This window comes from Rhincodon typus, chromosome 5 (genome assembly GCF_021869965.1).
Source record: "Rhincodon typus isolate 14 chromosome 5, sRhiTyp1.1, whole genome shotgun sequence".
Taxonomy (NCBI): Eukaryota; Metazoa; Chordata; class Chondrichthyes; order Orectolobiformes; family Rhincodontidae; genus Rhincodon; species Rhincodon typus.
In genome coordinates, this window is record NC_063336.1 from 117,154,614 (window position 1) to 117,169,802 (window position 15,189).

Below are 15,189 nucleotides of genomic sequence, written 5' to 3' on the forward strand. Positions count from 1 at the left end.
AGCCATCACCATCCGAGGAAAAAGGCTCCCACTGTCCACCCTATCTAATCCTCTGATCATCTTGTATGTCTCTATCAAGTCACCTCTTAACCTTCTTCTCTCTAATGAAAACAGCCTCAAAACCCTCAGCCTTTCCTCATAAGACCTTCCCTCCATACCAGGCAACATCCTGGTAAATCTCCTCTGCACCCTTTCCAACGCTTCCACATCCTTCCTATAATGCGGTGACCAGAACTGTACGCAATACTCCAAGTGCGGCCGCACCAGAGTTTTGTACAGCTGCAACATGACCCCATGGCTCCGAAACTCAATCCCTCTACCAATAAAACCTAACATACTGTACACCTTCTTAACAACGCTATCAACCTGGGTGGCAACTTTCAGTGATCTATGCACATGGACACCGAGATCTTTCTGCTCATCCACACTACCAAGAATCTTACCATTAGCCCAGTACTCTGTATTCCTGTTACTCCTTCCAAAGTGAATCACCTCACACTTTTCCGCATTAAACTCCATTTGCCACCTCTCAGCCCAGCTCTGCAGCTTATCTATGTCCCTCTGTAACCTGCAACATCCTTCCGCACTATCCACAACTCCACCAACTTTGGTGTCATCTGCAAATTTACTAACCCAATGGTGTCATCCACAAATTTACTAACTTAAGAGGAGCATGCATTTAGGTTGCTATATATGAAAGCATTTTGTTGGCTACATTAGACAGAAAAAAGCCATTCAGCACAATCAGCTTCTGCTTAGTGTAGGGAACAGGCACTCTTTGTTAGATGGTAGGAAGATTTACCTATAACTTTAACAGATGTGTGATAATGCTGCAACGGGGACGACAGGGCATCTGAGAATTTAGTGAATGCAGGAGCAACCATGTATATCCTTAGACAATGGTTGAGAAATAAACTACAGGATATAGGAGCAGAATTAGGCCATTCAGCCCATCTGGTCTGTTCCACCATTCCATCAGGGCTGATATGTTTCTCAACTCCGTTCTCCTGCCTTCTCCCAATAACCTTTGAACCCCTTACTAATCAAGAGCCCATCTATCTCTGTCTTAAATACACTCAATTATTTGGTCTCCTCAGCCCTCTGCAGCAATGAGTTCCACAGATTCAGCTCCCTCTGGCTGAAGGAATCTCTCCTCATCTCAGTTCTGCTGCCAAGTCCCGTTTTCACAAGTCTCAAGTGGTAGAACAAACAAAACCCTTCAAAGATACCTTGAAGATCTCCTCACAGTGTGGCAGTTCTGAAGAAGGGTCACTAGACCCAAAGCATTGACTCTTGATTTCTCTCCACAGATGCTGCCAGACCTGCTGAGCTAAGGTTTTGGAGTAAATCTGTAGCTCAGTTGTGGGTGTTGAGGTTGGTTGGCTCACCGAGCTGGTTTGTTGTTCCGCAGACGTTTCATTACCGTGCTTGGTAACATCCTCAGTGCAGCCTCTGATGAAGTGTCAGTGTGTTTTCCCGCCTGGCTTTTAAACTCTGGGGTCCGTTGCGATGGATTGCCTCACTTCTGGGTCACCTACAATATCCCCTGCAACCAATGTCATCTACAAGATCCCCTGCAGAGACTGCGAGAAACACTACATCGGACAAACAGGAAGGAAACTAACAACAAGAGTACATGGACACCAACTGGCTACAAAAAGACACGACCAATACTCACTCATCTCAATCCACATGGACAAGGAGAACCACGACTTCGACTGGGACAACACCAAGATCCTGGGACAGGCTAGGCAGAGACAAGCACGATAATTCCTGGAAGCACGGCACTCCACGAAGCAGGCTATTAATAAACACATTGAACTCGATCCCATATACATTCCACTACGGAGGAAACCCGGAAGTGAGGCAATCCATCGCAACGGACCCCAGAGTTTAAAAGCCAGGCAGGAAAGCACACCGACGCTTCATCAGAGGCTGCACTGAGGACATTACCAAGCACGGTAACGAAACGTCTGCGGAACAACAAACCAGCTCGGCGAGCCAACCAACCTCAAGACCTGCTGAGCTTTTCCAACAATTTCTGTTTTTGTTTCTGATTTCCAGCATCTGCAGTTCTTTTTTTTTGTAGAAAGCTGAGTCAGCACAGCTGAACCAGTGTTGGATCGCCTTCTCTAAAGTGCCCTTTTGCGCGGATAGCTGACAATGTATGGGAAGTGCTTTACATATTCCATAGTCACTTTATCAACACATATGGAAGGGGGATTGTTTGCCTGATTAGGCATTGGCTTATACATGAGTTTTGTTCTGGTAACATTCAAGGCTAAGGTACGTTTCTCACAAGCAGCATTGAAGATGCCGAGAGTGGCTCATAGAACTGGCACAGAGTGGGCACTGACATTGCAGTCACCCACCCATGTATGACTGTGGTGGTCAGCCTAGTTGTGGCATAAGGGTAACTCTGAACAATGAGCTTTCCTTCCATTGGCATTTATTAATGACACCAGAGCATAGTTGATCTTCGATGGAGTCAATAGCCACTGTCAGGTAAATTGCAAATAGTGTGGATTATCATGGGGTTTAGTGTAACACAGCTCGTTTTGAAGTCATCCTTTTCAATTAAGACTGATGTAATCATCATCCTGAAGCAGTTACAAGATCATGTTGAAATTTCTTAGACACCCAAATGTTTGGAGCATAATCCACAGAGCCTTGACAATTCGTGAGTCTGATGCTTGGGAGAAGTTGATGAAAGCAGTGAAGAATTGCTAGACTTGATCTTGAAATGTTTCTTGGATTTGACCAGCGACAAAGACCAAGCCCTCCCTGTGTCTCTGAGAAGAAAAATATTTTCTTCCAAATCCACAAGATGAATGCCTGGAGTTTTGGTGTGATCAAAAGCCCACCAGGTTTGAAGATTTTAACTGGCTCACCACCAGAGTCACAGACATTGTTCTCTGTACTCCTCTTGATTGCTTGCTACAGGTCTTCCATCAGTGATTTGTTCATCGTCCAATTCTACCAAACGGGATTGGGGACTAGCTTCGAGAGCATCAGCTGCCACTGTGGGTTCATTGTTGAGGAGTTGTTGAAAATCCTCTTACCATTGTCGATAGGTGGCATTGAAATGTGTAAGAAGCTAAACACCATCCTGTGATTGAGGGCTATTTGTGGATTTGACCTTGGTGTATACTTCCTACTGGCAGCCTCAATAAAGTTTCACAAGTTATAATGATCAACAGATTGTTGGATCTTTCAACTTTCTCTTCTCTCCACATCTCCTTTATCATTTAGATTCGTCTTTAGGTGCAGCTTTCAGCTACCAGGATGTTGCCTTCTCGAATTGCCACCCTGAGTTATTGTACCAGGAGGTCACTTACTTCAATGTCATTTCCATTGAGCCAGTCCTACTGGTGGCATACTCTGACCCAATGAGCAGAGAAGTCAAATGCAGCAGAATTGATTTGATCCCAGCATTTGGGACTGAGTTAGAGGTGTGAACCTTTTCTTGACGTGTTATGAGTTACACCTGGAATTCCTCTCTTTGGTCAGTCTGACTGAGGACTGAGACGTTGATCTTCTTCCTCTTGGATGTTGGGCCTTTGTGAAGACTTTGTACTCAGTGGATAATCATCACCAAATGAACCAGATAATGAGCTGTCCAGCAGGCATCTGTTCCCCTCATGGACTAGGTGTTGCAGATGTTACTTAGATTTTCGATCTCAACGTCATAATCCAAGAAGTGCCAGTTCTCTGATCTAAGATCCCTCCATGTGGGTTTGTAACTGTCTTCTGGAAGAAGTGTGTTTTTTCTTATTACGTGGCCATGTTGATCATACATGTCGACAGGACAACACCGTTTGGTTTGACTTTTCCGAATTCTTCTACTCCATTCATCCAGGTCATGGCCAATCCTAGCATTCAAGTACCCCAGAGGATAGTCTTTCCTCCTTATGGGATGGTAGTGAGCACTTAGTCAATCTGAAGAGAACTTTTTTGCATCTTCATTACAGCCAAGGGTCAGAATACAGCTATTAATTACAGTTACTTTTTGGTTACAGTTGAGCTACAGGTGATCAATGATGGCTGATTTATATCTTAGTAATGGCTTGATTCTTTCAGACAATTGTTTGAATATTTAATGTAAAATACAGGATGCAAAATGTTCTAAGATTACAAAGAGATATTTATCAATTGGGTCAATGGGCTGAGAAATGGCAGATAGAATTTAATTTGGATAAATGCGAGATATTGCATTTTTGTAAAACAAACAAGGGCAGGACATATACAATTAATGGTCAGGCCCTGGATAGTGTTGGAGAACAGAGAGACCTAGGGGTTTGGGTACATCATTCTTTTGAAGGGTGTTTAAGGAGGTGTTCAGCACGCTTGCCTTTATTGCTCAGACCTTTGAGTATTGGAGTTGGGACATTAGTGAGGCCTATTATCATAGAATCCCTACAGTGTGGAAACAGGCCCTTTGGCCCAACAAGTCCACATCAACACACAGAGCATCCCACCCAGACCCATCCCCCTAATCTACACATGCCTGAACACTGCAGGCAATTTAGTATGGCCAATTCACCTAGCCAATCCACCTGCACATCTTTGGACTGTGGGAGGAAACCAGAGCACCCGGAGGAAACCCACGCAGACACGGGGAGAATGTGCAAACTCCACACAGACAGTCACCCGAGGGTGGAATCGAACCCTGGGTCCCTGACACTATGAGGCAGCAGTGCTAACCACTGAGCCACCGTGCCGCCAAATGGAGTATTGTGTGCAGTTCTAGTCACCCTGCTATAGGAAGAATATTATTAAACCGGAGAGGGTTCAGAAAAGATTTACCAAATTGTTACCAGGAATGGAGTGTTTGAATTATAAAAATAGACTGGAAATGGAACGTTTTCCTCTGGAGCATAAGAGGTTCAGGGGTGAGCTTATAGATATTTATAAAATCCTAAGGGCATAGATGGGGTGAATGACAAGGGTCTTTTTCCTTTTTAGTCTTCTTCACTGTCCACTATACCACCAATTTTGGTGCCATCTGCAAACCTACTAACCATGCCTCCTACACCTAAATGACAAACAAAAGTGGACCCAGTACCAATCCCTGTGGAACACTGCTGGTCACAAACCTCCAATCCGAAAAACAACCTTCCGCAACCACCCTCTGTCAGAAAGCGAATTTTGTATCCCTTAAGCTGGGACTGTTTTCCACTGGAGTGTAGGAGGTTAACATTATAAAGGTTTATAACATCATGCAGGGCATAGATAAGGTGAATAGCAAAGATCGGTTCCCTAAGGTGGGAGAGTTCTAAACTAGAAAGCATATTTTTAACATGAGAGGAAAAAGATTTAAAAAGGACATGAGGGGCAATATTTTTTACACAGAGAATGGTTAGTGAATGGAATGAACTGCCAGAGGAAGTGACAAATGCAGGTGCAGTTACAACATTTAAAAGACATTTGGATAAGTATATGAATAGAAAAAGTTTGGAAGGATATAGGCCAAGCTCAGGCAGGTCAGGCTAGTTTAGTTTGGGATCATGGTTGGTGTGGACTAGTTGGACCGAAGGGTCTGTTTCCATGCTGTATGACTCTATGACTCTGTGCTCAGTTCACTATGTTCTGTCAGTAGATCTTGATTATAATAGGCAAGAAAATACTTTTGGCATTAATGGTGCACACTTCATATAAGATTGCACTATTTTTATTTTAATATAAGTTTTAGTCCATTTAACAAAACTGAATTAGTCATTAATAAGCCATTTGAAGAAATTAAAAGTTCTTCCATTAATATTGCAAACAGTAATTTCTCACCTCATAAAAGATGAAGAAATAACATTAAAGTGCTATGAGAAGAATTAGATAGAATTAGATTTTGGTTATACTTGGCTTTCATGATTAGGAACTTGGTTAGCCTTCCCTAGCTTGTCACGAATACTTATTAAAAGCTCAATTTGCTCAAATTACATTCACAGGGGCAAATTTGGGAATAGGCGTGTCCTAAAACCTGACTTTACCTATTCAGTGTGCATAGGCCTCTGGTGTTGCAGTGATAGAGCCCTTCCACTGAGCCAGGAGGCCCAACTTCAAGTCCTACCTACTCCAGAGATGTGTAGTAACATCTTCTAACAGGTTAATTAGGAACTATCGATTAACCATGTATCTGGTTGATACACTGCTTCCTCCTAGATATTGTCAGATTCTCAAACAAGGTGTTTCATTGCACAACACAGACTCTATGCTCAGTAGTTTCTCACAAAATGGATTTACTGTAGATAAAGTTTCCACATCTCATCACAATGCCAAGGGGGAAGGCTGACTAGACCCTCCCCCTTAAGACATCAATGTAGCCACTTCCTTCAAGCGTTACTGTCCGAGCAGGTACAAATGCCTTGAATATAAGAGGATTCAAATGAAAGGGGTATGTAATGACAGGGGTAGGCAACCTAAAAGGAAGATAAGTTGAAGTATACTGAAGCAGTCCATGTCCAAGTGCAGCAAGATCTGGACAATAATCAGGCCTAGGCTGACAAATGGCAAGTAGCAATTGTGCCATACAAATGCCAGGTCATGACCATCTCCAAATCTAACCACCGCCTCTTGGTATTCAATGGTAAATCCCACTGTCAACATCCTTGAGGTTACCATTGACCTGAAACCCAATTGGATTTGTCACATAAACACAGTGGCTACAAGTACAGATCAGAGGCTAGGAATACTGTCACAAGTAACTCATCTCCTGACTCTTCAAAGCCTGTCCACCATCTACAAGGCACAAGTCAGAAGTATGATGGAATATTATCCATTTGCCTAAATTGTTGCAGCCCCAACAACACTCAAGAAGATTGACACCATCCAGGACAAAGCAGCCCCACTTGATTGGTACCACATCCACAAACATCCACTACCTCCATCACCGATGCTCAGTAGCAGCAGTGTGTACTATCTACAAGATGCACTGCAGAAATTCACCAAGGATCCTTAGACAGCACCTTCCAAACCCATGACCACTTACATCTAGAAGGACAAAGGCCACAGCTACATAGGAACACCACCATCTGCAAAATCCCGTCCAAGCCGCTCACCATCCTGACATGGAAATATATTGTCATTCTTTCACTATCACTGGGTAAAAATCCTGGAATTCTCTCCCTGAGGGAATTATGAGTTAACCTATTGCAGTGGTTCAAAAAGGTAGCTCACCACCACCCTCTCAAGGGCAACTGGGCACAGGCAATAAAAGCTGGGCCAGACAGTGACCCCCACATCCCACAGTGAATAAAAAAAAGCAGCAAACATGTACTGGATGCAAAGTGAAGGCCATTAAGCAAGGTAGAGGACAGGGCTTCAAGAGTGGTGTAAGCATCCAGGGAAATAGAGGGAGTCAATTGGGTCACACACAGGAGAGTCAAAATTAGAGAGAAAATGGGGAGAATTGGGGGTGGAAGTTAGATGTGAAGGGTAGGGAACAGAATTGGGTAATTTGGAGAGCATGGGAGAGAGAAAAATCAAAGAAGTGGAATTGTGGGAATGTAAAGGTCAGTCTGGGTGTTGGGATCTCAATGCATGATGCTTCATGGGGAAGGGAAGTATATAAGGATATGGTGAAAGGGCCCAGCTAGATAAGGGGTGACTGAAGGGAGACAGAGAGGGTGGGATGGGAAAGAATAAGTCTGTCTAAGGTAATTGTGTGGGGGTGAAAAATACACAAAAAGGGGGAGGGTACGGCGGCAACATTTCAGGAGAGGTTCACCATTACTATGTTTTTAAAGCACCATTCTCTACAAGAACAGGACTGTGAGAGAGCACAATGCAAACGAGAGCAGCCTCAGATCTGCACATGATCAGGCAGCAGGAATATACACTTGAGACAGGAGAACTGATCTCTCCAATACCATTGCCTGAGTAGTGCCTTTGCAATGAAGGCAAACATATCTGTGAATTCAATGCCTGTAAACTTAAAAGCACGATCTGCCAGTCAGATTACAATAATCATTAGTGTTTCACAAGAAGGGCAGTTCACATTCAGTGCTGATGTTGGAATGGGCCTGGGTGGTTGTATAGTTGCTAGAAAATCAGCTGCGAAATACCACTTCCAGGCCACTGCCTTCGCAAGTTTACAGGATGGGTGGTGATCACTACGCAGGCTAAACCTCCCAATGTGTAGCCAGTGCAGGTCCCATATTGAGAGGCACAACATTGCTCACATTGAAATATTAGCTCCATTCATGGAAAGCAATAGTGACAGAAATAACACAGAAAACTAACATCTGTTAGCATCAGGAAAGGGGAAGACTAGACTTGGGCTAAACAGGAGGGCCCACTCTATGCACAGGTGGGTGTCGAACAGTATTTTGCCCAAACCCTGAACAGTTTGTGTGCATTATAATTACTTGTACTGGTGTGAAACCGCAGAGTTAGCATTGTCTGTGTACCCTCCCAAGAAAAACAAAAGTTGTTCAGGAGGAAGTTATGATCAAGATAATTCTGAATGAAACATGGCTGCATGTGATAAAGACCCAGAATTGATAGATTTTATGGAGGTCAAATAAAGCATGATGTGTTGTGTGTGCACGATATCTATCTGATATTTTTATGTTCAAGTGACTTTTATAGTGCTTCCCCTGTGCCATTCGAGTCTTTGAGTGAGCTGGTGATGTGTGAGTGCTGTCAATCCCTTTCTGTTTGAAATGTGAATCATGGCAGATGTGTGGGAAGCAAGATCACAGTATTGCTCTGAGTCCATTGTGGTTAGATTAAGTAAAAGTGAGAGACATGGATAAAACATGAAACACGTAGTGGAAATGCTTGATATTCAAGGTTGATGTGATAGTCCTGCACAGTTCCTGTGGTAGGACACAGTCGTAGGTACATGGAGGATTTAGTAGGCAGTGGGTCTTATTCTGGAAGACCACAAGAGATCATTCATCTCCTTGCAGCTCTACATCCAGTCACGCCTCTGGGTTGATTGTGCGCTGGCAGACTCAGTCACCTCTTCCCATGCAGCCTTCATCAGGCAGAATAGCCTCTTGTCCCTATCCTTGTTGGAGGTTCACTGAGTGAAGTGCTGTACGGCTCCCTTTTAAATATACTGTCTCAGCAGGGGAGGCAGAGCTTCCATTAAAATTTGATGTTTTACCCATGCATATGTGTTGCGTTTTCAAAGACAGATATAGAACTCCCAACTTGCCTGGATGGGTGCAGCTCCACCAAATCTCAAGAAACCTGACATCATCCAGGATAAAACAGCCCACAAACATCCACTCCCTCCACCTCTGACCCTCAGTAGCAGCTATGTGTACTATATACAAGATGCACTGCAGAAATTCACCAAAGATCCTTCAGCAGAAGATATGTGCGACACCACCAGCTTCAAGTTCCCCTCCAAGCCACCCACCATCCTGACTTGGAAATTTATCACTGTTCCTTCAGTGTTGCCAGGTCAAAATCTTGGAACCTAATCTCTAACAGCAATGGGTTCTCCTTACAGCACATTGACGATAGCTGTTTAAGAAGGCAGCTCACCATGACCTGCTCAAGGGAAACTAGGGATGTGCAGTATTTTTTGGCACAGCCAATGATGCCCAAATCTCATGAATGAATGAAAAAACTCTTAATGCCAGCTATCTTCTGTTAGATCTGAGTTCCAATAAATTCTCTGTCATGTGTACAGATCATTATTTGAAATTGGCAACAATTATAGTACTTTTAGGACAAGCATTCTCAGCTAAATTTTGTCATTAAATTCAGTTTGATTCAAAATAACCAAATGATTGATTTTTTCCCAACAGTATGAAACTTTCGAATCAGAGCACCTTGAAAAACATGTACCAATATTTCCTAATCAAAATCTACGTATTTTCAGACACGTATTTTCAGTTAGATCTTTTATATATGCCTTATCCCATCATTTCACTGACACATTCCTAAATGCATCATTTTAGAAATGAGTTCACTAATGTTTCATCCAGAAAATAATTTTCAAATGGTTTCTTCAAACCATTCCATTTTTTCCTTTCTTCATTCTCAAAATCATTACTTGCTTTTATAATTTAAAATAAGTTCTCATATTTTCAAAATAATATTGGGGAAATAATGTGCAAAATATAAACTAGGATTAAGGAACCCTGAGGCAACACAGTGTGCAGCTGGAAGAACACAGCAGACTGGGCAGCATCAGAGGAGCAGGAAAATTGACGTTTTGCGTCTGGACTCTTCTTCAGAAATGGGGTTCCTCCAGCTCCACACTGTGTTGTCTCTGACTCCAGCATCTGCAGTTCTTGCTATCTCTAAAGAAGCCCTGAGTTTTGTTAAAAACTCACTGAGAACATGCCAAACTACACTTGCTTAAAATGCACAGAATTAATTTAGTTAAACCAACAAGGTGCAACTAAGAACCATTTTGGGCGGTTTAGGAAGACTAATTTGCACTTTAAATTGGAACTATATATTATTGAATTCAGTTTGACTGACTTTTGTTATTTTTATGACATTTCAAGGGCTCTCATTTTATACAAGAGTTATAGAAAACTGTGAAGATGAAGCGCCATTTGATGAGGTAAGATAATTTCATGCTTCTGGTAAATGTTTCATTGCTCAAACATCATTAAACTTAGTTTTAAAAAAGACACGCTTTCTTCCTGATACTAGATTCAAATAGACTAAAATGGCTCAACTCTTCACATGATACACACAACAGTTTCAAATAATTTTAGCCAGAGGCCATCTGTATTCAGAATCGGTTTAAATATCATAAGTTATATCACTGTGGTTACTGAAATAATGCTGGACTAATTTTTTTATATTATGCAAGACTCTTTAAAGTAATTCCTCAAAATTTTATTGATGAATGAAAGTAAAATACCCTCTGGAGATTTTGTTCAATTACATGGGCTCAGAAAGGTTTCACATCAATGGCCATGGATAACTACAGATAATGAGCAGTTTCGGGGCTTCTGTTATGTATTGTGTCAGCGAAATTGAGATTAAACAATCAGAATATATAGAAAGGACATATTTATTTCTGGAAGGAGAGCTTGCTTATGTTCAAGACTTTTTGTTCACTGGCACCTGTCAGAAATAATTGAAATCTTAAAATATTCAATTTCATGCCTTATATTTGAAAATTGATATAGTAAAGTTTGATTATTTTTAAAAGATTAACAATTTATAAATGCTATATCATCCTAGTTTGCACTGATCTTACTTTTGGTGTTTGTACATTTGTTTGATTGTCTGTGTAGGAGACACAAAGTCTGGTGCCTTCGTTTCGAAGTGTATACCATTTCATATGTTAGAATAGGCCTTTGCATCACAAAAATAAGAAGACCTAAACATTTTATTTGTTTTTGCATAAAAGTAAGGAGAAAAGTAATTATTTGTTTCGTTCCAAATCACTCTGCAACTAGCATAAATACAAGTGTTTGCTTCATGATTCAGATGTACAGAATATTGCCTTATCTGAAAAACAGGCCCTAGCAAGTTCAAGTAAGTTACAATTGAAGGGCTTCACAACAAAAGTAATGTTCTACAAATGGGTTCGTGTAGATCCACACCTTTGTCCAACTCTTTTTCTCTCTCTTTGGGCCCTATCTCCACCTATTGTTTAATCTTTATCCCATCTCCCCAACCCTGTCTTCTGCATAAAAAAACAACCCTTTACTGAGCTACCAGCAGTTCTAAGGAAGGGTCACCGGACCTGAGACATTAACTCTTGATTTCTCTCTGCAGATGCTGCCAGACCAGCTGAGCTTTTCCATCAATTTCTGTTTTTGCTTCTGATTTCCAATACCCGCAGTTCTTTTGGTTTTTTTTTATTGTTTTCAAATGCAGTTGTTCATGAACACTCGCACCCTCAAATTCCCCTTTCTCCAACAGTCATGGTGGATGAGTATCCATTGAGAATAAAGGAGTGAGTAACTGCTGTAAAATCTGCTCAGCAGTAGCACAGGTTTAAAATAATTATAGTCTCAATAGGAACACACAAGCCTGTTGCTAATTTGAGGTGTACTTCTTAAAGAGTTACCGAATACAAGACTCAATAATATTTGGAGGAAAGTAGTATTATAATATTTTTATCTCAACTGATTTCAAGGACATTACATTATTGGCAATATATTTTTGTCTGTGAATTTCCATGGGCTGTTCCAGTGGCTATGCTTTTTTCTTTGAAGATAATTGCAACAGTTGCCATATTTTTAAATTAACCTGACATTAGAATGTCCAGCCTTAGAACTCCAGCTTCCATTATGCTTGGAACCAAAGGACACTTCGTATATGCTTTGAGTAATTTTTTCTTTACTGTACACTTAGAAATGAAGACACATGTATTTTCCTAAAAGTGCCAAAAATAGATATTAACATAACAAATATAGTAGAGCGTGAGACTTTCATTTGTCGTTCTCCTTTGGCAGTGAAAAAATTTACTTGAGACAAAGATACATTAAGCACATGACAATATTGCTGATCATTAACCATTCATTTCATTTGTGGAAAATATCATCAAAAGTAGAATGTTTAACAACTTTTGGTGTTGACAGTGGATCCTGTCATTCTCCCTGTACTCTTACTCTCCCTGACACACTTTCATCATTTCTTTCCTACTTCAATGCACTGAAACCGTATAATTTTTGAAAACAAGTAACAGTAGCTACACAGAGCAGAAGTATCTACAACAAGACAGAAGTTGCTGGAAAAGCTCATCAGGTCTGGCAGCATCTGTGAAGGAAAAAACAGAGTTAACGTTTCGGGTCCGGTTCTGAGGAAGGGTCACCGGACCCGAAACATTAACTCTGTTTATTCCTTCGCAGATGCTGCCAGACCTGCTGAGCTTTTCCAGCAACTTCTGTTTTGTTTCCTAGTTTACAGCATCCACAGTTCTTTCGTTTTTTAACAGTATCTACACAAATGTGCTAGATAGAGACAAAATGTATGGTAAGTACAAATTGGGTTGATTATTGTTGTCCCTGTCTTTATAGAAATGTGGCAGAGCAGATCAGATGCTCCTCACAGAAGCCACCTGATTTTTGGGTAGATTAGAATAAGCTTTATTATCACATGTACCTCAAGTATAGGTGTAGAAGAGTACGGTGAAAGGTTTTACAATGTCACCTCTTATTGTGCCATCTTAGGTACAAGTACCTAGGTGCAAACCTTAGGTACAAAAGAGGAATAAAAAGAGAAGTAGTTGCATTACTTTACAGTATAAGTTAGAAATAAGACATAGTTAAAAGGATTGAAATTACAGTCATATATACAAATTATACATAAACAGTACATTGCAGTAGCTCAGCACAGGGGCTTCCACATTTGGTCTGACCACCCATCCCCCGCCAGGCCCCAGTCCAACAACTGACCCCCATCCACTCCAAGCCTCCAGACCGCTCCGCACTGGATCTTAGCACTTCGAAGGTAAGTATTCTCCAGGTCTGCTTCCTCCTCACTGGTTTCCCCGGGACTCGATTCCCATTCGCTGGTCTCAGCTCTGGGACTCCATTCCCATTTGCCGGTCTCCGCTCCGGGACTCCATTCCCATTCGCCGGTCTCAGTTCTGGGACTCCATTCCCATTTGCAGGTCTCCGCTCCGGGACTCAATTCCCATTCGCTGGCCTCCACCCTGGGTTCCTGTTCCCCCACACCGACCCTCACTCAGGGCCCTGTTACCCCACAATGACCCTCGCTCAGGGCCCTGTTACTCCACACCGACCCTCACTCGGGGCCCTGTTACACCACATCGACCCTCGCTCAGGGCCCTATTACCCCACACCGACCCTCGCTCGGGGCCCTGCTACCTCACACTGACCCTCCCTCCGGGCCCTGTTACCCCACACCGACAATCACGCGGGGTTCTGTTACCCCACACCGACCCTCACTCGGGGCCCTGTTACCCCAGACCGACCCTCACTCCGGGCCCTGTTACCCCACACTGACCCTCACTTGGGGTCCTGTAACCCCACACCGACCCTCACTCGGGGCCCTTGTACCCCACAGCGACCTTCATTCGGGGCCCTGTTGCCCCACAGTGACCCTCGCTCGGGGCCCTGTTACCCCACACCAACCTTCATTCGGGGCCCTGTTACCCCACACCGACCCTCGCTCGGGGTCCTGTTACCCCACACTGAGCCTTGCTTGGGGTCCTGTTCACCAACACCGTTCCTTGCTCGGGGCCCTGTTACCCCACACTGTCCCTCGCTCGGGGTCCTGTTCCCCCACACTGACCCTCGCTCGGGGCCTTGTTACCCCACACTGACACTCGCTCAGGGTCCTGTTCGCCCAGACTGACCCTCGCTCAGGGTCCTTGTACCCCACACCGACCCTCACTCAGGGCCCTGCTATCCCACACCGACCCTCGCTCGGAGCCCTGTTACCCCACACTGACCCTCGCTCGGGGTACTGTTACCCCACACCGACCCTCGCTCAGGGGCCTGTTACCCCACACTGACCCTCGCTCGGGGCCCTGTTACTCCACACCAACCTTCGCTCGGGGCCCTGTTACCCCACACCCACCTTCACTCGGGGCCCTGTTACCCCACACCGACCCTCGCTCGTGGCCCTGTTACTGCACACCGACCCTCACTCGGGGCCCTGTTACCCCACACCGACCCTCGCTTGGGGCCGATTTACCGGACACCGACCCTCGCTCGGGGCCCTGTTACCCCACACCGACCCTCGCTCGGGGCCGATTTACCGCACACCGACCCTCGCTCAGGGCCCTGTTACTGCACACCGACCCTCACTCGGGGCCCTGTTACCCCACACCCACCTTCACTCGGGGCCCTGTTGCCCCACACCGACCCTCGCTCGGGGCCCTGTTACCCCACACCGACCCTCGTTCGGGGCCGATTTACCGCACACCGACCCTTGCTCGGGGCCCTGTTACCCCACACCCACCTTCAATCAGGGCCCTGTTGCCCCACACCGACCCTCGCTCAGGACCCTGTTACTCCACACCAACCCTCGCTCGGGGCCCTGTAACCCCACACCCACCTTCGCTCGGGGCCCTGTTACCCCAAACCGACCCTCGCTCGGGGCCCTGTTACTGCACACCGACCCTCACTCGGGGCCATGTTACCCCACACCGACCCTCGCTCGGGGCCCTGTTACGGCCCACCGACCCTTGCTCGGGGCCCTGTTACCCCACACCCACCTTCACTCGGGGATCTGTTACCCCACACCAACCCTCGCTCGGGGCCCTGTTACCCCACACCGACCCTCGCTCGGGGC

General features: G+C 44.3%; 1 protein-coding gene across 1 annotated transcript in view; it reads left to right on the forward strand.

Moving 5' to 3' along the window:
* The window catches only part of otofa (otoferlin a), a 323,207-nt gene that overhangs the window by 21,269 nt on the left and 286,749 nt on the right, over positions 1-15,189 (forward strand). Inside the window, exon 2 of the mRNA XM_048597126.1 lies at positions 10,467-10,525. Within this exon, the coding sequence (XP_048453083.1) occupies positions 10,467-10,525 (59 nt within the window). The remainder of the gene's footprint in view (positions 1-10,466; positions 10,526-15,189) is intronic.